The sequence below is a fragment of the Ochotona princeps genome, chromosome 21 (genome assembly GCF_030435755.1).
Source record: "Ochotona princeps isolate mOchPri1 chromosome 21, mOchPri1.hap1, whole genome shotgun sequence".
Lineage (NCBI taxonomy): Eukaryota > Metazoa > Chordata > Mammalia > Lagomorpha > Ochotonidae > Ochotona > Ochotona princeps.
The window spans coordinates 21,237,506-21,261,208 of NC_080852.1; the positions used below are offsets into that span (position 1 = coordinate 21,237,506).

General features: G+C 48.8%; 1 protein-coding gene across 7 annotated transcripts in view; it reads left to right on the top strand.

Moving 5' to 3' along the window:
• ARHGEF3 (Rho guanine nucleotide exchange factor 3) overlaps positions 1-23,703 on the top strand; it is a 284,081-nt gene that overhangs the window by 213,530 nt on the left and 46,848 nt on the right. The window contains exon 1 of one of the 7 annotated variants that reach the window (XM_004581559.4): positions 85-332. The exons of the other annotated variants lie outside the window; for them this stretch is intronic. Coding sequence (XP_004581616.1) covers positions 237-332 — 96 coding nt within the window. The 5' untranslated portion in view covers positions 85-236. Of the gene's footprint in view, positions 1-84; positions 333-23,703 lie in introns of those variants that run through there. 7 annotated transcript variants of the gene reach the window in all.

Sequence of the window (23,703 nt, forward strand, 5' to 3'; positions counted from 1 at the left end):
GTGGCCGACTCGGCGCCCACCTCCCGCTGCCCGCGCTGGGCGTGTTCGGCCACGGCTCCTCCCCTAGCGGCAGGAGCGCAGAGCGCTGTTCATTTGCGCTTGGAGCCGGCTGCGCGTCTCGGGTATCGCTGCTGCCGCCACCTGGCACCGTGAACCTGGGGACCCCTTTCGCTTGGGAGTTTTGTAATCGCTTGGGGTCAGCGGTGACATCCCAAAGGGCAGGCCCGGCAGCCGCCATGGTGGCCAAGGATTACCCCTTCTACCTCACGGTCAAGAGGGCAAACTGCAGCCTGGAGCTGACCCCCGCCAGCAGTCCGGCCAAGGACGCCGAGGTAGGATCGCGCCCCTCACGCACCCGGACTTCTTTGGGTCTCTGTGTCTGTCATCGCTGGTCCTGTGGGCACCCTCCTAGGGTCTCTCTCCCTGCTTCCATCGTCAGCCTCTGTGTGTCTGTACCTTCTCTCTCCCCTCCTGTGTCCCTGCCCTGTGTTTCCTCTTGCCCGGATTGAGGGAGCAGAGCGAGGTGCTTGAGCACACTGTCCTCGCCCCCATATGTCACCTTTCATACTGGGTCGCGGAGGTAGCGACTTATCAGCAAAGCCAGGACACAGCCCCCTCTGCTTGTCCTCCGAGGCTGGGGTGGGTCATTCAGCGGGGAGTCTGGGGCTAACCAAGTGGTTGGAGTGTGTGCCCCAAGGGATCATGAAAATGAATGGAAGTCTGGGGAGCCTTGGGACTCTGGACACCTGTCGCCTTCTGGGACCTGTCTGGTGCCCTGGGGGTCCTTCCTGCTGAAGTCAGTCTGCTTCTCTCTGTTTTGTGTTCCAGTTCTGGCAAAAAGGCTCCGCTCCACGGTGGGCGTCAAGGTCTCAGGGATTGGGGTCACTTTCGCCAGGCTTCGCCGTTCTGTGTGTATGTGGGAGCGTGCACACATCAGGTGGAGGGAGATGTGCCTCTGGCCCAGTCTCAGGTCTGTTCGTCTGCCTGCACTCAGCTCCGTGATCGAGGGGCGTTGGGAGGCGAGCTGATCAGAGCATTGCCTCTACTGCTGCTGGCGGACAGGGCTCCCGCCCCCAGTGGTACTCAGCCTCGTGTAGCCCCACCCCGAGTCCCGTGCTCTGCGGAGAATCTTCCCAGAGGCATTTTGTGCCCAACTGCGTTGAAGCTGTGATGACCCCGGTGGCCTCTGGGTTCTTCAATGTTCCCAGGACCACACCTTGTTAGAATTCAGGTTGTTCAGGCTTGGAAAGGAGGTAATGGCTTTTCGGTAGGATCTTCTTCGTTGAATGAATGCAGGAGCAGCGAAATGGGTGCTGCCTCAAATCCTTTGTGGAAGGAAGAAAAGCATATAGCCACTTAGGCAGACAAGTGAGACAAAAGGAAGAATCCAAGTATCTCTGGATTCCAGCCATCCTTCTTGCTATTACTCAGTCCCATGCTTTTGAGTAGTTTAGCTAAACACGTCAGTAAGACTCACTGCTTCATATTTTTCATTCTTAATGTGTATAGATGGGACTGTAAGTCACAAATTTGATGAATTGCCATAAAATGTTAAACCTTCATTTTCTTTACTAGTAGCTGGTCTTTGTAAATATGATTCTTTTTTTGCCTTTTATGGGGATCCCTTGAGTGAGAGTAAGAATGGGAGAGGAATACTTATTGGAAATAGTTGGTCAGTATTTCCAGGTAGGATCAGTTAGGTTTGGGTTTTTGTTTAGTATTTTAATCAGAGGGGGGTGTGCTTTATACATCTTGAGGTAGGGGTGTCTCTTAGCTTCTTCATTGATCTGATAATGGAAATAAGCAGGGGGAAAAAGCAACTTTCATGAGTTTAAGGGGGTAGTTTTTGTTGTTGTTTCTGGTGTTGTTATTAGCACAAATGGAAGCCAGCCAACTTTTGCTGGCCTACCTTCTCCATAGGCATTAACTAAAATATATTTTCTACCAGTAGGTGTCCTCAGCTTTTTTTAAGTGTTTGAGAAAAGAGCATTCACTTGTCTGTGTCAGGAAAAATATGATTATATAATTGTTTGTAAACCAGAGATTGAGTAGGAATTCAGTGTCTGACACTATTTTTATTTGCTTGTTTGTTTGAAGATTGATCGATTTCTTTGTATGAACAACAGATGGTTATAAAAAAACAGAAAACAGGTCTACCTAAAGGCTTTTCCAGGAAAATAGGACTCTTTGACCTTCAAAGGTGGAAGATTCTGCATAGCACCTGTGCCCTTCAGACACACAGTGGCTGCTCCTTCCTCATTTGCTTTCGGGACTGTGTGCACAGTGTGATATTGGCAAGTGCGTTCCAGGATTTGTTCTGTCCTTGCACTAAACATGTTAGGGAAAGTCACTTAGGAAGGGACTTGGGGGAGCAGGACATCATGAATGTGCATTTATCTGATACCATATGCTCTAATAAAAAAATTCTATTGGAAAGCAGATTATAAAATTCCTACTCAAGATGTAAGTTTTTAAAATTTCACCAATAACTTTCAGAAAGCAAAAAATGATGTATGCTCAAAATCTCTTAAGATCTATTTTGCACTGGAAAATTTTCCACGCAAACTGTGGGTCTTGATATTGCATGTCTAGTGTTGCCTGTCTGTTGATACAGTACTGTTTCTTAACCTGGTATTTCTTATGACACTGGTGTTAGAGCTGGACTGCAAATGTTTGATACCTGTAACCAGTCAGATCCTTTCCACCTTAATCATTAGTCATGAAACCTAAGGAGTTCAGTCAGTAGCTCCAGACTTTCACAAAAGGCATGTGGTGTGACATGAACATCATTACATTTATTTCTTCAGATCACTCATGCAGCTTTTTGCATCTCTGCTTACCATCCTTGGTCCCACCCTTTCCACTGCAGGAGGCCATGGCCGTTCTAGGCATATCAGGTGCTCAAAACAGCTGATCCAGTCACTGAAGGAAAAACTGTTAGTGCTAATGAATTACCCGATTGCAAGTTTTAACCAAAAAAATCATGTCTCCACCATAATCAGTGGTCCACATGAGCACACATCCTTTTCAGCTATGTAAACAGCATCAAAATTAAATAAAATTTTAAAAACTCACCATCTTTCCATGATGGGGCTTGTTTTTGAGGAAAGAAGGCTCTGGTGGGTGAACACACTGGCTAAGGATGCTGCAGCCTCTTGAAAAGCTTTTGGAGCGTACTAAGTACATTTTATTTTTAAAATTCCAAGGCGTTGCTGCTATTTTTAAGAGTGTATCTGAAAAAAAAAAAGAGTATATCTGACCCATTGTAATACTAGAGGGCAATCAGTAAGGGAGGGGGGATTTGGGGAGGAAGATGGGAAATCCCAGAGCCTATGGAAATGTATCATAATAAAACAATTTAACAAAATAAATAAAAATAAAAAGAACAGACCTGATACCCTGCTGGACAGATTCCTCTTGGTTTTAAGGTTTGCCATCTTACATGTTGGTCAGAGTTAGGATCCGAGTTGGTTTTGGATACTTGTAGCTGTTACCTGAGTCGCATGGTAGTTGGCAGCACCTGGACCACATGCCTTCATTGTGGATAGTTTAATACATCCCTGGATCTCAAAAGCATAGGTTCTGGTTTTGACTTGGCCAGTAGCCTTGCCTGGCCCTGGAAATACCACCAGCACTTAGAAATGACAGACTTGTATTCCTCTTCTAAGTCAGCTGTGGTTAGCGTCTCCCTTGAGACCCTCGTCAGGCCATAAGGTTCGCATGGAGCATGCATTATTCTCTCACTCTGTGAATAAGGACACTGAAAGGAGGTGACTTGCTGAAAGCCACAAAGAAAAATCAGCAGCTTGAGCCAAGATCCAATGCCAGATTTCCTGATGGATTTAGTCCAGCATTTAATACCAGCATCCCTTGTAAGATCTAAGGGTGTTTACCTCTGTGGAAAGCAAGGGTGGGGAATGTAAAAGTTAACAGCCATGCAAAATGCTTTAAAATAGATCCTTTAAATATATGATGCTGAGCACTTTGTGTAACTGATAAGGTGCCTTGTAAGCGTCAGAGCTAAAGAGCAAAGTGAACTCTGTACTTCTGGCATGCTTTGGGCCTCCAGCAGTTCACTTGTGCATTTGAAAACTATACACTTGAGGCTGTGGTTCCTGAATGCCAATTGGAGAGCTCACGGGTTCCTGGTTTCCAGTAATTTATATATTTCTGGGATTCTGTATCACACAGTGTTGACCTGACAGTGCATAATGACCAACTGAACAGAAGTAGTCATAAGGTATTAACTGCAGGTAAAATCCTCAGATTTGGAGATGAAACATGTGACCTTGGAGATCTTGCTAGATTGGGAGCCACTTGGAATTATGCAGAGAAAGACCACCATTTGTGGGTAGGATTTAGTTATGGTCCCTGGGGTTTCATACTGCAGCTTCTTCAGGTGGAAAGCATCTTGAGGATCTTGGTTGGGCCTCCAGGACACATGTGATTAAGTAACAGGTTTATTAGAGGAACATATGTTAATTCTACAATGAGCATTTAAGACTGTTCAGGCCATTAACTTGGGAATAGGACTTCCTGGGACCCAATGCCATTCTACCACCCATGAATGCCTTGACTTTGGACAAGCTGCTGTGCCTCTGTAAGCTCTCCCTTTTCCCCAGTTCCTGTCCAGATCATGGTGAGATGATTCCTGTGCATGCATGACAAATGCATGGTGACAAATGCATAGCAAGTGCTCAATGAACATTATTACCTGTCTTCTGTCACCTCAAAAATTGGTTTTTAAGAAGCATCATGGACAGGGACCAGTGCAGTAGCCTAGTAGCTGAAATTCTAGCTTTGCAAATGCTGGGATCCCATATGGGCACCAGTTCGTATCCCAATTGCTTCACTTCCCTTCCAGCTCCCTGCTTGTGGCCTGGAGAAAGCAGTTAAGGACGGCCCAAAGCCTTGGGACCCTGCACCTACATGGGAGACCCAGAAGAAGTTACTAGCTTCAAATTGGGTCAGCTCCAGCCGTTGTGGCCACTTGGGGAATGAATCAGTGGATGAAAGAGTTTTCTCTCTGTCTTCTCTGTAAATCTGACTTTACAATAAAAATAAATAAATCTTTTACAAAACAAAAAAGAGGCATCATGGACACCATCCTGGTTTCTGAATGCAGCTTTTATAGTTCACAGTGTGGTGGCAGCTTTAACGCAGAGTCTGTTGTCACAACAGTCCTGTGAGGGTGGTATGATGGTCTCCTTTGGGGAAGGAAACATTGAGTCTCAATGCAGGTCCCAGGATGGCTGACCTACTCTAGGCAGAGGAGCCGAGACTCACAACCCAGTCTGCCCTTGAAACTTTCCCCACCACGTCACACAGCTCCTAAGTGACTCAGTCACGGTTCTCACCACGTGATACATGCAGCATTAACCCGCCTATCTGAGCACAAGTGCCTGATGACCAAAGGCCCATTTTTCACCTCTGAATGTCTGGGTCAGGTTCCCCATCATTTAGTCACTGCTTGTGACAGCCTACCTCTTAGGATGGTAGCAGCCCACTGGAGAGGGAGTTGCAAACCCCCGTTCAGAAGGGTTTAGGTAATTTCCGTTGTGTGTTTCTCAAAACCAAGATGCTGATCTTTGGCAGAATTCTGCGTGCTCAGCTCTGTGGAGGTGACAGTTAGTTCCTCTATTAGTCATTTCGCTTGTTGACATGAACCACCAGCCTACCGTGTAAACCAGGCCCAACTACCATCTGGATATTTGCAAATTGTGTCATTTTTCTCAAGACACCCCAAGATGATCTCTAAAATCCTGGACCTGTGATGCTGTGTTCATGACTACTGAAGAAAAATAAATCACTGATCATATCCAAATGTTGCAGAGGCCTGGGTGAATATCATTGTTGTTAATGGTGTGTATGTGGGTGTATGTGTGTGTGTTTCATGTGAGGTGTCTGAGTGCAGTTGCCTTCCATAATTTGTCAACACCAGTAATGGGTGGAGGTCACATATGAATTGAGGAACATGCCATGATTTGCATGGCCATTTATCCTGGGTTGTGAGGAGTGAAAGCCAGTGGTTGCTAATGCCCTTTGTTTCTTCATACAGTGACAGCAGCTACTAGCTTAAAAAAGACTGTGTCACAAGTGAATCACAAAAGGTTTCTGAGACTCTCCTGGCTGGGAAAGGAGCGATTCTCAGTAAGTCTAAAAACACTTGTGCTTAAGACATCCTTTTCCAAGAAAGCAGCCCCAGTTATTACTAAACTTCAGTTCACTGGAGCTGAACCAAAAACCCTAACAGTAAAGTCATTATACCTTTTCATTTCTTTATTTCTGGCTACTGAAGATGAGGAGGGAGGGGAGTTACAAAACGAGCCCTTTTTTAAAATTCTTTTTCCGGTGATTCATGAAACAAACAAACAAAACCAACCTCCAGGAAATGACATAGGGTCATGGCATAAGAGAACCTCTGAGTGGGAAAGGCCTGTGGAGAACTTGTAGCCCAATTCTTACCGTTAGAGCCCTTCAGGTTGTATATTGTGTTTTTGCTCAGGATGGATAATGAGCAAATCCTCTCTGAATTGTCATGGTGCTTTGTGGAGCTGTGCGTTATTTCCTACTGTCTTTGAAAGCATCTCTCTCCCGACCCACATGTGCATGTGCTCCCTCCCCACACCCCTTCTTATTCTTCCAGGTGCTGACCAGACTTTCTAAATGTGACGTGTCTGTCTGTTTCCCATCTTGGCTGACTTCTTCAGTGTGCCTGAAAATCTTGAGTATTAATCAACCCAGACACTCTATGATGCTGTATCAACAAACAAGATTTTTCTTGTTTCATGGGTTTCATAGGCTCTCTTATAGAAGTAGATTAACACATTGAAAAGATTTTTTGAAATTAAGATGATAACTAAAGATTTCTTATTTTATAAATATTCCATACAGATGCAAAAGAACACCCAACGCATCCATTTACAGATGGACAAACTACTCTGATAAGCAGTTCACATACAGGAAATATGAAAATAAAGACCATCTAAAATTTTCACTTTAATAGGAATTATAGAAATGAAAAAAGGCCAGCAGTCATAAGGTACTATTTTATCCTCAGTTGACATTGCAACCGTTTGATAGATGCAATAAAATTCTGCAGATGTCACACTGTAGCATACTTTAAGCATGTTCAAAGACAAAAATACATGTTTCAAATCTTAGGATTCAGTGTTCTAGGCTTTTGGCAGTCAAGCTGTGTGTACTGTGTTGTCTATAATGGCATCATTTGTAATAATGCCTGTGCTTTACACCCATGTCATTTATGGGTGTTCAAGCACGTTTATATCCTTTAACTCACGTGAGTATAGTAAGTTTCATTTTTAAAGATGTGACTACCAGGGGTCAGAGAGCCCCAGTGTTTTGTCCAGGAATATACTGCTAAGAATGGATAGCTACAGCTGGAAGTCAGAATGTCTGATTCAAGTCTAGCATCCTTTCCTACTTGTTCATGATAGCCAGAGAAGTCAACAGCCTCCATCCTCTAGTGGTGATGTAGGTGAATAGATTGGCATCGTGTGACCTCTGTCCTAGCATCATCTGCAGCTGCTACCCACTAGCAGACCAAAATGCCCTAGCCTTCTTAAGAAAAACAAAGGGGAAAAAGCTGAATGTAATTTTGTGTACCAAGTAATCAATTTAGAGCTGTCCATATATGTGATATAAATGAGTGGGTGAAGGGATGTTGTAGTCAGTTATTTTCACATGCATTACCTCCTTTGTGCCTTGCACCAGCTGGGGGAGCTGGGCAAGACAAGCTTTCCTCTTTGTTTGTTAACTGAGGAAACATTGATTCAGAGATTAGGAGGCAGGACCAAAATGGGCCTGTTGGAATATCACAATGTTGACTTAATGCCAGCTGGAAGAGACGCTGTCTATTTGGGGGAATGTCCGAAGTGAGACCCATTAAAGTAAGCCAATGACAGGTATTTGGCACAGTAGTTAAGATGCTCCTTGGGAGACCTGCATCTCTTATCTCAGAATGTTTGAGTTTCAGAGTGCTGGCTTCAGCTTGACTCAAATCTGTCTGTTGTAGGTGTTTGGAAGCGAATAAGTGTGTTTGGAAGCGAATAAGCCAGTGGAAGATCAATCTCTCTCTCTCTCTCTCTCTCTCTATATATATATATATATATATATATACACACACACACACACACACACACACATATATAATGTGTGTGTGTGTTCTCTGCCTTTTAAATAATGTTTATTCATTAATTACTCTGTGCCTAAGAGTGACAGAGAGTAAGGAGAGAGATACCCCTTCCTGAGGTTCCTCATTCCATAGATAACACTAGAAACTGACAACCTGACCAGATTAAATAAAACTGGGGACACATGGCAGGGCCTGTAAAGAAATATATAAACATGAGGGGCCCAGCATGGTAGTCTAGTGGTTTAAGTCCTTGCCTTGAACACGCCGGGATCCCGTATAGGCACTGGTTCTAATCTCAGCAGCCCCACTTCCCATCCAGTTCCCTGCCTGTGGCGTGGGAGTGCAGTAGAGGATGGCCCAAAGCCTTGGGACACTGCACCAGTGTGGGAGACCTGGAGGAAGCTCCTGGCTCCTGGCTTTGGATGGGCGCAGCTCTGGCCATTGTGGTCACTTGGGGAATAAATCATTGAATGGAAGATCTTCCTCTCTATATCTCCTCCTCTCTGTATATCTGGCTTTTCAATTACAAAATAAAATAAATCTTTTTAGAAAATCTATAAACATGAATGCTTAGCACTTGCCATAGATTGTTACGTTTGGTGGTCTGGAATGTTTGTGGAGGAAGAAGCCATGTAAAGCAGAAGGAAGCCAGAAGGAAGGGTAGACAGAGATGGAGTCAGGCCTCCTGACTGAGGGTCTGCAGGCCTGGACACAAGGCCAGGGCCAGATGCCCCCTCAAGTGTGCTACTTCCTTTCATGCTAACATTTCATAATCTTCAAGTGATGCAGGCTTGTCCAGAATGATCCCAAGCAGATGCAGAAAGGGCAACTAGAGGTTCCCTCATGAGGACATTTCTCAATGTTTGACTTCTCATGTGTGGGAGGGGTGTGGGTGCCTCCTCGATATCCGGTTCGGTTTCCGTGGTCTTGGTTCATTTTTACACATCCCATCAGCCTTCCTGCTTGCTGGCTAGTGCTTGTCTTGAGTGCTTCTGGGTGTGGGCTTGTACAAGGGTGGGAAACCACTGTGAAGAAGGAAATCAACTTTTAGAAGAGGAAAAAACTGATGGTGGCTTAAGTGAAAGCCGCAGGTGCATGGCAGTGCCTCGCCTCCTTTGACTTCAGCAGTTTAATGGTCACTGGTGAGCCTAGAAAGGACAAACTGTTTCTTCTTGTTAGTCTCTGAATGTTTTTTATTCAAGCTCTAAGGCCCTAGAAGGGTGGGCTTGATTTTGACACCAACATCAAGGAATGTAAGTATGCTTTGGAGCATTTGGCACATTGGTGAAGACACTGCTTGTATAAGACACTCTTTCATCCCAAATCAGAGTGCCTGAATTCCAGTTTGGCCTCCGTGTCTGATTCTGGCCTCCTGTTAATGCACTCCCATGGGAGGCAGCAGATGATGGCTCAGGTACTTGGGTTCCTTGGGAGACCTTAGTCTGAGTTATGGGCTCCTGGCTTCTACCTGACACATTCATGTTCTGGCCCTTAGAGGCATTTGAGTAAACCAATAGATGTAAGATTTCTTTGTGTCCATCTCTTTGTGTTTCAAATAAAGACAAATAAAATGAATATATATATATATATATATATACATATATATATATATATATATATGTATGTATGTATTATAACACAGCATCTCTCTCTGGTTCTTACAAGAGCCTTCTACCTTGTTGGGGACAGGACACCAAAAGGCTCGGGTTCTCAGGATTTGAGTCTATTTCTGGGTAGAGAGGACAAGATTCGGTCATCACCTCTCGGAGAATGGTTTCATACACTTGGGGCAGTTGAGACAAGGCAGAGACAAGGCACAGAATGGTTTTGAATCACTTTCCCTTTTCAATCCACTTCTTGCCTTGTTTTGGAGCTGTATCATTGCTAACCCCCTTTTTTCTAAGTGTAGACCTCAGGCTTAGAAGCTTCAGGCCCACAACAGTATCCAACAAGAAGTTTAAAAGGTTGATTTTCATTTTTGAAAGCTAGTTTCACTCTAGATAACCTCAGGCTGATCGCACACCCTCCATGGCAGCGACGACCTATTCAAATGTCTGCCCTATCAACTTTTGATGGTAGTCGCTGTGCCTACCATGGTGACCCCAGGTGACGGGGAATCAGGGTTCGATTCTGGAGAGGGAACCTGAGAAACGTCTACCACATCCAAGGAAGGCAGCAGGCGCGCAAATTACCCACTCCCAACCCAGGGAGGTAGTGACGAAAAATAACAATACAGGACTCTTTCGAGGCCCTGTGAAAGCTCGTTTCTTTTTCTGGCAGATGATAATGATTTTTTTTTTTCACTTAAGGTGGTGATACTGTTTATTCTTAAAATATGATTGCCTATGTAAAAATAAATACTTTAGCAAACACTCAAGTAAGTACATAAGATTTCAAGTGATGTGGATGTATGGCAAAATAGCTGTCAAGGTGGAGCTCAGGAGTTGGGAAACAGTGTAGCAGGCATCTTTCTGAGGGCTCCTTTAAGATTAGGATTCTATGAGGATTTGCTCACAAGTTTCTAACTTTGGACATAAGCATTTGCAGATTAGAACTTAAACATTGAGCAGAGGAGCCAAATTTCAGGTAATAAGACTGTTAAAAAGAAAGTAGTTCTGGACTGTAGAACCAAAAAAAAAAAAAACCGTAAAATTAGATTTCTGCCTTAAGAACATAAATCGAGAGTGAGAGCTCTTAGGACACTGGTTAGAAACCTTGCATCCCATATGGGTGTTCTTGGGTTCGGTGCCTGGCTGTGGCTCCTGGCTCAAGCTTCCTGCTAATGTACAGCGTGGGAGGCACCAGTGATGGCTAGAGTGATTGGATGCCTGTCACCCCACATGGGGGATCCAGATTGCATTCCTGGCCCCTAGCTTCAGCCTGACACAGCTGTTGGGGGCATTTGAAGAAGAAATCCATAGATGGAAGTACTGTCACCTCCCTCCCTTCTTGTGCCTCTGAAATATATAAAATATGAAAAATTTAAAAAGAAAATTCCAACGTACCAGCTGAAATTATTGAGCCCCTTTTCTTCCTTTTCCCCCTCCTTGCCAGAGGGAACAATTGGGCGGATTTACATTGTAATCAGGGGGCAGCTATTGAGTGTAGAAGCTTGGATTTTGGAGGTCTGACTGAACTGTAAGACCTTGAGTGTTAACTCATATTCTGAGCTTCATTTTTCTCATCTGTAAAAAGAAGTTTTCTAAGGGGATTGTAGTAATAAAGTGTGCCTAGAAAGGGCCCTCACAGAGCAGGTGCTTGATGGTCAGCAGTAGAGCAACACACAAATAGAATCTTCCTTTCAAGGAACCTACCCAGTGCTCACTTGTGATTTGGCCTTGAGCATTTTACTTCTCACAGAAGGCAAGCTTCATATTCATTCCTGCCAAAGAAGGATGATTTTAAAAATCTAGTGTTGTCTTGGGCCTGCAGGATTTACCCTCCGGCTGCCAGAGGCGAGCCGAGGGCTGCGGGAGAGGACGTCTAGCTCGGATCCCGAACCCAGTCCGCCATGTGCCCATGGCTCATGGCGGGCTGGGCCAGGGCATGCATGGGTGCGGCCTGCTTCCTTCTGGGGTGAGTACGCCGAGGGGGGAGGCCTCCGTGACTGGGCATGTCCGGGACCCACCCACCACCCTCATTGGGTGGTGGGTGAACGGGATTGGGGAGGGGCGCAACCTTGGGCCTGCAGGATTTACCCTCCGGCTGCCAGAGGCGAGCCGGGGGCTGCGGGAGAGGACGTCTAGCTCGGATCCCGAACCCAGTCCGCCATGTGCCCATGGCTCATGGCGGGCTGGGCCCGGACATGCATGGGTGCGGCCTGCTTCCTTCTGGGGTGAGTACGCCGAGGGGGGAGGCCTCCGTGACTGGGCATGTCCGGGACCCACCCACCACCCTCATTGGGTGGTGGGTGAACGGGATTGGGGAGGGGCGCAACCTTGGGCCTGCAGGATTTACCCTCCGGCTGCCAGAGGCGAGCCGGGGGCTGCGGGAGAGGACGTCTAGCTCGGATCCCGAACCCAGTCCGCCATGTGCCCATGGCTCATGGCGGGCTGGGCCCGGACATGCATGGGTGCGGCCTGCTTCCTTCTGGGGTGAGTACGCCGAGGGGGGAGGCCTCCGTGACTGGGCATGTCCGGGACCCACCCACCACCCTCATTGGGTGGTGGGTGAACGGGATTGGGGAGGGGCGCAACCTTGGGCCTGCAGGATTTACCCTCCGGCTGCCAGAGGCGAGCCGAGGGCTGCGGGAGAGGACGTCTAGCTCGGATCCCGAACCCAGTCCGCCATGTGCCCATGGCTCATGGCGGGCTGGGCCCGGACATGCATGGGTGCGGCCTGCTTCCTTCTGGGGTGAGTACGCCGAGGGGGGAGGCCTCCGTGACTGGGCATGTCCGGGACCCACCCACCACCCTCATTGGGTGGTGGGTGAACGGGATTGGGGAGGGGCGCAACCTTGGGCCTGCAGGATTTACCCTCCGGCTGCCAGAGGCGAGCCGGGGGCTGCGGGAGAGGACGTCTAGCTCGGATCCCGAACCCAGTCCGCCATGTGCCCATGGCTCATGGCGGGCTGGGCCCGGACATGCATGGGTGCGGCCTGCTTCCTTCTGGGGTGAGTACGCCGAGGGGGGAGGCCTCCGTGACTGGGCATGTCCGGGACCCACCCACCACCCTCATTGGGTGGTGGGTGAACGGGATTGGGGAGGGGCGCAACCTTGGGCCTGCAGGATTTACCCTCCGGCTGCCAGAGGCGAGCCGAGGGCTGCGGGAGAGGACGTCTAGCTCGGATCCCGAACCCAGTCCGCCATGTGCCCATGGCTCATGGCGGGCTGGGCCCGGACATGCATGGGTGCGGCCTGCTTCCTTCTGGGGTGAGTACGCCGAGGGGGGAGGCCTCCGTGACTGGGCATGTCCGGGACCCACCCACCACCCTCATTGGGTGGTGGGTGAACGGGATTGGGGAGGGGCGCAACCTTGGGCCTGCAGGATTTACCCTCCGGCTGCCAGAGGCGAGCCGGGGGCTGCGGGAGAGGACGTCTAGCTCGGATCCCGAACCCAGTCCGCCATGTGCCCATGGCTCATGGCGGGCTGGGCCCGGACATGCATGGGTGCGGCCTGCTTCCTTCTGGGGTGAGTACGCCGAGGGGGGAGGCCTCCGTGACTGGGCATGTCCGGGACCCACCCACCACCCTCATTGGGTGGTGGGTGAACGGGATTGGGGAGGGGCGCAACCTTGGGCCTGCAGGATTTACCCTCCGGCTGCCAGAGGCGAGCCGAGGGCTGCGGGAGAGGACGTCTAGCTCGGATCCCGAACCCAGTCCGCCATGTGCCCATGGCTCATGGCGGGCTGGGCCCGGACATGCATGGGTGCGGCCTGCTTCCTTCTGGGGTGAGTACGCCGAGGGGGGAGGCCTCCGTGACTGGGCATGTCCGGGACCCACCCACCACCCTCATTGGGTGGTGGGTGAACGGGATTGGGGAGGGGCGCAACCTTGGGCCTGCAGGATTTACCCTCCGGCTGCCAGAGGCGAGCCGGGGGCTGCGGGAGAGGACGTCTAGCTCGGATCCCGAACCCAGTCCGCCATGTGCCCATGGCTCATGGCGGGCTGGGCCCGGACATGCATGGGTGCGGCCTGCTTCCTTCTGGGGTGAGTACGCCGAGGGGGGAGGCCTCCGTGACTGGGCATGTCCGGGACCCACCCACCACCCTCATTGGGTGGTGGGTGAACGGGATTGGGGAGGGGCGCAACCTTGGGCCTGCAGGATTTACCCTCCGGCTGCCAGAGGCGAGCCGAGGGCTGCGGGAGAGGACGTCTAGCTCGGATCCCGAACCCAGTCCGCCATGTGCCCATGGCTCATGGCGGGCTGGGCCCGGACATGCATGGGTGCGGCCTGCTTCCTTCTGGGGTGAGTACGCCGAGGGGGGAGGCCTCCGTGACTGGGCATGTCCGGGACCCACCCACCACCCTCATTGGGTGGTGGGTGAACGGGATTGGGGAGGGGCGCAACCTTGGGCCTGCAGGATTTACCCTCCGGCTGCCAGAGGCGAGCCGGGGGCTGCGGGAGAGGACGTCTAGCTCGGATCCCGAACCCAGTCCGCCATGTGCCCATGGCTCATGGCGGGCTGGGCCAGGGCGGCCAGTGCGCCATTTGGCGCCAGGCTGTGCCTGCTGGCCGCCCAGCCGGGGAGCTCTGGGGTACTGGACATCTGAATCGCTGCTGAGATAGCTCTAGAGTGACCCCACTGTTTCTGGGATCTGAGTCAATCCTAAAGATTCCCAATGCCAGTAACTCTTCCTTTGAAGAACTTCCAATCCCTTAATAATGCTGAGCTTTGAACACCTATCAAGTAAAAGATAAGCTCCGGCTTGTGTAGCAGGCTGGCACCTAATGGTCCTCGGAGCAACCACGTGCAGGTGCGTGATTTACGGCTAGGAACGGTCCCAACCTGGGATGCCACAGCTGGGATGAGGTTCCCACCAAGGGGTGTATGGGCTGGAATGTGGGCTGTGTTCTATCTAGGAAACAGTTGCAGTCACCCGAGGCACTAGTGTGGGCTGGGATTGGATGCACCAGGCCGGTTCAGATCCCAGCACCATCTGGTGTTATGGAGAAACAGGGTAGATGTGGGACTGACTAGGCTGCGTCTCAATCCCCTTCTGAGCCATGTGTGAGCTGTATGTGGGTATGGACGAGCCATGGCTGGGCTGAGACATCCAACAACAAGAGTCAGAATGGGGTGAAAGCCAGCCAGGAAAAGCCACTGTTCCTGCTAGGACAGGAGGTGAACTGAGTAGGGTTGGCTCAAGAACCCCCTGGCAAGCGCAAAATCTGGCATTGGGAGGGGTTCTGATGGAGGAGCCTGGGCAACTCCTCTGGCAGGACACAGTCCCTGCAGGTAAGCGCGAGAAGCATGATTGGAAACAGCCCAGAATAGGCCATGGAAAGTTTCCCACTGGCATGCATTCGGCATGGGTCAGGAGCAGACCAGGCTGAATCAGTTCATGTCATCCTCTGGCAAATCCGATCACCAGAACAGAGTGTGGAATGGGCCGGGTTTGGTTGCGACAAAACCAGTACACATTATGGAACGCCAGGGCGTGGTTGCCTGTACTGGATATGAATGCAGCACCCATCCAGCACACGTGAGATCCAGGAAGGGAGGGGCAGAGCTGGCGGGGGGGTTAAGGGGCTGGTCCCCTCGCTGGACAACCACTCCCACTGGAGAGTGTTGGCTGGGATAGAGACAGACACGACTAAGCAAGGCTACAACACCTGTGCGCTGCATGTGGACAAGATCAGGGCCACAGCATCAGCTGGCAGAAGCTGGCACTGGGGACTAATTCTGTCGAGTCAAATCACAGGACCACCTAAAGAGTGCATAAACCGGGACAGAGAGACCTGGGAGGGAAAAAGTGGGTTCCCCCTTCTTGGGTCACTATTCCCGTGGGAGGGCATGAAAACTAGGACGGGGGCTGGGATGGCTAGATAGAGAGGTACTCAACAATATCTGTGAGGGCTGGATGGTTGAGTTGGTTAGATAAAACCAAGCTTTAATACCCATTGACAAGTACCAGAGCCAAATGGGATGGGGGACAGATTGGTCTTCTGCTACACATACTGGCAAACCAGGGTAGGGGGCGGTCTGGTGGGGGTTATTGTGGGTCGCCCCAACTAGGCTACAGCTCCCACTGGTTGATGTAAGGGCCGAACCAGACTGGACTGCAACACCCATTGGTTCCAGTGCAACTCGGGACTGAAAACAGAACCAACACAGCAATTGCAACCACCAGCTGATTGGAGTGATGGACTGTGCCGGGCCCTGTGCTTGCTAGAACATACAAGAATCTGGTCTGGGAATACCTCAAAGTATCTTTGGAGATCTCCCCACTTGAACTGCTGGACTCAGAATTCTAACCAAGAAAAGACAGAAGACAGAATAGGACAATCATTCATCTCAGCTACATGTTGGCAACGAAATATGGAACAAATGGAGACTTCATGATGGACCATATCAATCAGTGGACCACCTCATCGAGCGAAACTGGCAGTGACTCATAACTGGAGAACTATTAACTCCACTTGAGCACATATCTCAGAGCATGCCCCACATCCGGGACTTGGGGTGGGCGGGAAACCGGGTGGGGCTTCTCCCTCAATATCCCCTTTTACCTCAGATACATGATGGAAACAATATGGACATAATAGCATTGCCCACCTCCCTATCCCCCGAACCTTTTTTTTTTTTTCTTTCTTCTCTTTCTTGATTTTCCTTCAACTATAGTTAACTATGTAAAGATTGTCAACAACAATACAATAAAATGGATTATAAAAAAAAAACAAAACAAAAAAAAAAAAAAAAAAAAAAATCTAGTGTTGTTTTCTTTCTTTCTTTCTCTCTTTCTTTCTTTCTTTCTTTTTTTTTTTTTTTTTTTTTTTTTTGAAAGTCAGATATACTGAGAGAAGGAGAGACAGAGAGAAGAATCTTCTGTCCAATGATTCACTCCTCAAGTGACCGCAATGGTCGGTGCTGCGCTGATCCAAAGCCAGGACCCAGAGCTTCCGCTGGGTCTCCCACACAGGTGCAGGATCTCAAGGCTTTGGACCATCCTTGACTGCTTTCCCAGGCCAAAAGCAGAGAGGTGGATAGGAAGCAGGGCTGTCAGAATTAGAGCCAATGCCCATATGGGATCCTGGAGCATGCAAGGCCAGGACGTTAACCACTAGGCCGTTGTGCCAGGTCCACTAGCGTGTTTTTTTAGTTGTTCTCAGAATGACTTTCAAACAGGGGTAGAGCTGTGGGTAGGCGAGCATCCTGGCTCTACCCCAAGGCCAAATTGTACCTGACTTGCATCACCCAGGAATCTTAACCAAGCACTGACCACAGACACAGAGCTGGGGCAAGCAGATGAGGATGGGTTAGGCTGCTTTGAGTTCTCCACACCCTATTCTGTTAGCAAGGTGCGTTAAATATAAATAGGTCCTTTGTTTGAAATGCGAAATGCCACTGCGTGATGGAGTCACACAACTAAAAAACAAGATCCTGAGTGTTCTCTGTCAGTTCAGTATTTATTGAGCCCTGTTCAAACCCCACCTGGGTTTAAACAAAGAAAAGGCATGCTTTCTGCCCTCAAGGAACATCTGCTTGACTGATCCTGTAATTGGAAAACTTAGGTAATGTAGAATGACTGTTAACCAAGGAAAAGGAAGGTGGAAGGCAGGCGCTCTCTTGGGGAGGTTGCAAATATATGAGGAGGTGAGGTGACCATCCAGCAAGCTCCTGATGCAGGAAGCCACTCCACCTGTTCCCAGTTGGGCCCCTAAGGAAAGAACAGTGTCTGTTGAGAGGGACACAAGGCTGGTGCCTGGGGTTTCTTCTGTGCTGCATGTTGACTTGATAGGCCTTGCAAGTTGAGTTCTTGGCTTCAGCTTTTCCACTTCCTGCCCCAGTCTCCACCTCCCCTCAGACTCTGCAAGCTTTGTTTCTTTCTGGGTTCTCACCAGGCTTAGGAAATGAACAGTTCTGTGTGAGAGAAGCCAGTAGGCATGGGCACTATTGTGGCTGTGCAGATCTCAAGTGAGGTTCTTAGACCTTCTGAGTTCCTGCTCTGGGAGATGGGCACAGTCCAAAGTTACCGTGCGTGCTGCCCCTTTGTTGCTACTCTAAGAGGAAGTTCTGTGCCCCTGGGAAGCCAGTGGGGTGGTGGGTAGGCGAGGCTTTTAAGTCAGGTGGGTTTGAACTCAAATTTCAGCTCTGTCTATTAATTACTAGGTATAACCTGAAGCAAGTCATTTCACTTCTCGAAACACCTGCTTCCTCTTGTATAAAATAGAATGCTGGGGTCGCTGTGTGGAACATATGAAAATGTGTGTGTCAGCACCTGGCCTGCGTGACTCTGGCTGACTCCACAGCTTTCCGTGCCTCTGTCTTCCCTCCCCCTGAAGTCTCTGCGGTTCACAACTCAGAGTTGGAGCAGTCACACCTGGGTCAACTGAGGGATACATTCTGTATTTCTAGAAAAGTGTTTGAATGTGACTAGGCAGTGTGGCATTGTAGTTTTTAGTAGTTCACCATGGTGTGACAGGTGCTGGTGTCTATGGCTTCCCCTCTGTACAGCCTTGCTCTGTGAACTTAGAAGTACTTAGTCTCCCACCCCACTTCTAACTGCTAAATGTGGTAGAGAAAGGATGGTAAGGCTCGGAAATGAATCTCCACTCCATCCAAATCTTTTCTCAAGGAAATTGTTTTGCAGGTTAACCCCTCAGCTGTCTTCTAAAGAAACCCTCCCCTCTGTTGATGGCCCACAGTGGAAAACACAGAAAGTGAGAACTTTGCCCTTCTCTACCCTGTCCCCTAGGAATAAACACAATGTTTCTTTTACCACAAAACCACCTTTGGCAGGTTGTCTTTCCTGGAAATTTTTTTGACAGAAAAAAAGTATTTATTTATTTATTTATTTGTTTGAAAGAGTGATAGAAAGGGAGAGACACAGAGATCTTCTATCTGCTGGGTCAGTCTCCAGATGGTCACAACAGCCTATGGGTGGACCAAACCAAAGCCGGGAGCCAGGAACTCCATCCAGGTGTCCCGTGTGTGTGGCAGGGAGTCGAGTGCTTGAGTAGTTGTCTGCTATTCCCCAAGCACATCAGCAGGGAGTTGGATCAGATATAGAGTAGCCAGGACAGTTTTGTCCACTTCACCACAGCGCCCACTGCTCTGGAAACTGATTGGTACCTCTTATCAGATGCCTCTCCAGTAGCTAAACCGAACAGTTTTGATACACTTAATAGTCAAATCACAGGTTTGTGCTTTAGCTCTTGTGAGTCCCCTGCCATTGTCTCTCCATTCCTCATGACCCCTTTGTAATTGAAGGGAACTGAGAATGAGGTGAGGGGCAGAGCTGGGTCTCTGAAGCTCCCTGCCTTCCTTTGTCATAGTCACAGTGTTGTGAAGTTTAACATAGACTGTAGCTAATGATACACGTGGGAGCATATTCATTGCTGGGAGTTAGAAATAATCCATAATCATTATGTTTCAAGGTTGCAGGTGTGTATAGCACTGACAATCAGAGTTTGCCATGAGCCTCTGGAAAAATCCATTGGTAATGGACAGGTTTTTCAATTCTAGCCATGAAAATTCACCACAGAATAAAAATGACTTCAACAAATAAACTCAGCCTTGTGTTCTGCATGCGTGAGTGCATACACACCCCTCCTAGGGAACAACATCTTGAAGTTATACATCTGCCCATTTTGGGTATGTGGGGGTAACTGAAAGGCCATATGGCTCCCTCATCAAGTTCCTGCATCACGATTTCCTGAACAGCATGCCTTGTACCTTATTTTTCTGCAGTACCATTGCTCAGTGGGTGGAAAGATGTTAGCTGAAAGCCACACATTTGAAATTTTTTAAAATCGTGCATTCCCATTTCAGGCAATGCCATGTGGTCGTTTGGTAGCTTCTTCAATGTTAAATAATTGGGTTCTGGTAAATTCTGTTCTTGGCTGGGAACAGAATGTTCTAAACCTCCCCTCACACCCTCCCCGGGGCCATGCTCCCTGATTGTCAGCATTGACCTGTGCTACTGAGAATGCTCAAAGGGATCACCTATGTTAGAAGGGACAGCTGGGGGCTTCCTGGAGAGTACCAGGAAGGGATTTTGTGTTTCTCTCTGGAAGTCACATCTTTTGCAGAGCTTGTCTGTCTCCAAGTCATTGTTTACTGTCATAAATGAACCGGCTGGGAAGCAGAAGAGGCTCTGTCATGCTCCTGCAGACCTGGTAATCTTGGTTAGATGTCCCTATAGGCTTCCCTCAACAATCAAAGGTGGAACCACCAGCCTGGCCCCGTGAGATGGCAGACCCGGTCATTGGCTGGGTTCTCCTAAGATGTACTGGATATGCCAGATTCCGCTGGAACAGTCTGTCCTTTCTTTGGAACATTAAGATTAAGATCAGCACATCCTTTTCATCTCAGTACTGCTTTTTCCTCTTCTGGGAAGCAAAGATAATGCTGAGCTTCTAAAGGTGACAGGTGGAAAAGATAGAGACTGTGGGTGGCTCTGTGTGATCCTTTCTGGAAGCCAAAGCTAATATGTTATTTTGGTGAAAATTTCCACCTTGCACATCTGACAGGTTGAAAAGCCCAGAGTTCCTGTGATTGTGCTAGTCCCAGACAATATTGGGGATCTGACCTGTGGACCTGGCAAGGCTAGAGTCCAGCCCTTCTAGGCCACACTGCAGCAGTGTTGTGGGGAAGAGGGTTACCTGCAGACTGAAGACCTTCTGTCGTCCCTTGCCTGTGTTCAGGTCCTTTTCTTGGGATTTCACCACTGGCATTTTCCTCTTCTTCAATAGAGCCTTGGATCTGGCGAAGCCATGCCCTGTTTTGCCCTTTCCAGCCAGAGAGCTTGACTAAACAGATGAAAAAGCTGCAGGAAGAAAGGAAGACAGGAATGTGGAATCAAAACACGTGGTCTCAGCAGCCAGAGCCTGGGGAGGAGTATGTGCTGGTGGCAGGTGACATGGAGCTCCAGTTCTGTCCTCAGGGGGATGAACCAAGGCCTAATCTAGTGCCAAAGGATGGAAGACGGCAGGAGAGCAGGCTAGGGGAAATGCCACCTCCTTCTCTTTAAACATTTGCAATAAGAGAAGTGATTCAGCATTGACTATGGGCTTTCTACAGGGCAGGCCTGTGCCAGGCACACTGTGCAAATCATCTCATGTGATCCTCCTACAATCCTGTGAGGGGGTGGGAGCATCAGCCCCAATTCACAGAAGGGAGAACAAGTTCCTAGAAGTTCCCTTGTGGACCCAAGGTCATAGGCTGTTGCACTCCTGCCTAAAGACTTGCTCATACATATATATTTTTTGGACCCTTTGCAAACAATCAAATCATTCTTTGGACTTGAGGGGTAAGAACTTTGTCAGATGTGTTTTAGCTCATTCCTGAGCTCAGAGAGAGCCCGGAAAATCTCCTCAGCGTACTTTTAGGAGTTTTATACTCCTGCTTCCAGAACCCAGGAGCAGGAATGGAATCCCAGAGGTATTGTGCTCTGATCTCCAATTGAGTCTGAAGAGGAGTCAGGAATCCCTTTAGTGGAGATTAACATGTACAGAATTTTATCCCAACAAGAGTTCCTTAGAAGTCACAAAATAACTGTGAGGCCCCAAAGCTACAGAACACATCATTGCTACCCTGTGGATGTGACCAGACCCCTGTAGCCACCTGCTTGTAGCCGTCATCCAGCCAGGCAAGGCGGCTGTAGATCCATTTTCCAGGCCTGGAGAAGAGTATGACACAGTGCGCACATCGCTCATGTGGCACCGTGTCCGTGAATGTGTAACCTGAATCTGATTGTAAGGGAACCTGTTCTCCTAGGCTCCAGGTTGGCCTTCATGTAAGGGCCACAGAGAGATGCCTGCTCACAGCCGTCCTGTTTTTCAGAAGGTCAGACCCTGGATGTCTTTCAGCTCCAAATGTCTGGTCCGTTCTGCCTCGACAGAGTAGAGCTTTGCATACGGAGGCCAGATGTGGAGCCCGGGACCACAGACTGAGTGAGGCAGTTGACTTCCTCTTTTCTCTGAAGGTCTGCAGTGCCCTGTCTGGGCATGACCGAGATAAGTTTCAGGCGGTGGGGACTGGCGTTTGCTCAAAGAGCTCATCCAGGGTGTGGGTGTGCGTGTCTGCTTCGGCCCAAGGTCAAGTCATAGTAACATCCTGTGGGAGAGAACTCAAATGTGGCTTTCTGCTAAACTGCAGGATTTTAGGGCTATTTCTTAGAAGTGTTTAATCTTGGGCCAATTTAACCAGTAGCAGACTAATAAAATAACAAATTTGGGCTTGCTGCCAGGACAAATGTTGACTTACCCTTATGGGGTTGACTAAAAACGAATCACTTTGAAAGTCACTGAGGAGTAAAACCATAGCCAAAAATACAGAGCCTGAAAGAGTGGTTCTGTTTTATTTTACTGGCACCGTTAAGGAGTTATGTTCATAAGTTAGGCTGTTGCTGGCTAGGGCTCCCAGAAAGTTCCATATTTTACTGTTATTTTCTAAGGTTCTTTCTCCCTTCCCCTCCCCCACCAGCTCATAAACCCTCATTCAGTAAACATAAATTTCCCCCATGACAAGCAAGTAGGACAGGTTCCTTTTCCAACATGGAGGGTGAAAATCCACTCATAGTGAGTGGGGTAAAGTAATTTGCTGAAGGTCTGGCTTCTCAATGCTGTCCTCCCTCTGGAAGTGTACAGTTAGGTTCATTGTTTCTTCAGGGTAAGAGTAGGTGAAATCCACCTGGCTTGCCCCAGGCCCTCTCCCCCATTTCCCTTCATTTTGCCATTCAGTTTATTCGAACCCCGAAGAGCTATAGCATTTTGCTGGCCTGTGTTTTGATCTTGAAAGAAGTACAGAAGACCTGGAGGAATTGAAGTCAGGTGGAACTCCCGAAACGGTCATGAATGGTATTTTCTGCCCCTTGTTTCATATTGGCATTCTATGGGGAGCTGTGTTTGAGTGTGGTTCCAGAGACACCAGCCAGCCTCATCTGAGTTGGGTCAAGTGCCCTCCCCAAAGCTCTCCCTTGACCAAAGCGCACCCTGCAGAGCAGCTACCTCATGGGCGGACTGGGGCGCCCAAGCCTTAGGTGCTGACTCAGCTTCTCAGAGCCTGATGAACAAAGAATAAATTTCTGTCCAACCTCCTGGGTGCAGTTTTACAGCCCCAAGAGTCGGTCGTTGTGTTTGTGAGTTTTCCCAGCCTGCCTTATGACTTGTGTACTAGCACTTCCACTAGGCGAGGCTGGAGGAATCTGTCAGAGTGTCTGCAATCCCACAGCCTGTCTGCAGCTTAGGCATGAGTCTGTACTAAGTCAAAGATTTGTTGATTACTTATTCGAAAGAATTGCAGAGAGATGGGAGAGAGACAGAGAGATCCTCCTCCATATGCTCCCCAAATGACTCCCCAAAAGACCACAATGGCCAGAGCTGGGCCAGGCCTAAGGCAGGAACCAGCAGCTTCTCTCTCTCTAGTGGGGGCAGGGGGCCAAGGACTCCTTTCTTCACCATTTCCCAGATGCACCAGGAAAGAGCTGGATCGGAAGTGGAGCAGTCTGAACTCTACAAGTGGAGGCCCAACCATGGCATTGGCCACTCCTGATATTTTATTTATCCATACTCTCCTTATCCCACATAAGAGCGAAGAAACCCCAATATTTGGTTTTTGCATTTCAAGAAGGAGATTGGCAGGTCTTCCTCGTAGCTCCCGAATCTGGAGGAGAAAGGTGAAAGATGAAATCACGCCTGCCTTCAGTGTCTGGCGTAAGGCAGCCTGCAGCCACACTCCCTGCTGGGGCAGACAGACATAGGGTGTGGCCTCTCAGTCTGGGATTAGCCAAGGCGTGGGTACCCAGGTGACTTGTTGAAGTCCTCAAGGCCTGAAATAGCTTTGCTGAAGTCACTGAGAAGTGTCTAGAGGAGAACCATAGCTGTGAGCTTGAGGGCCTTGTGCTCGCCTCGTGGATTGGAAGCCAGGATTTCTGTAATGCATG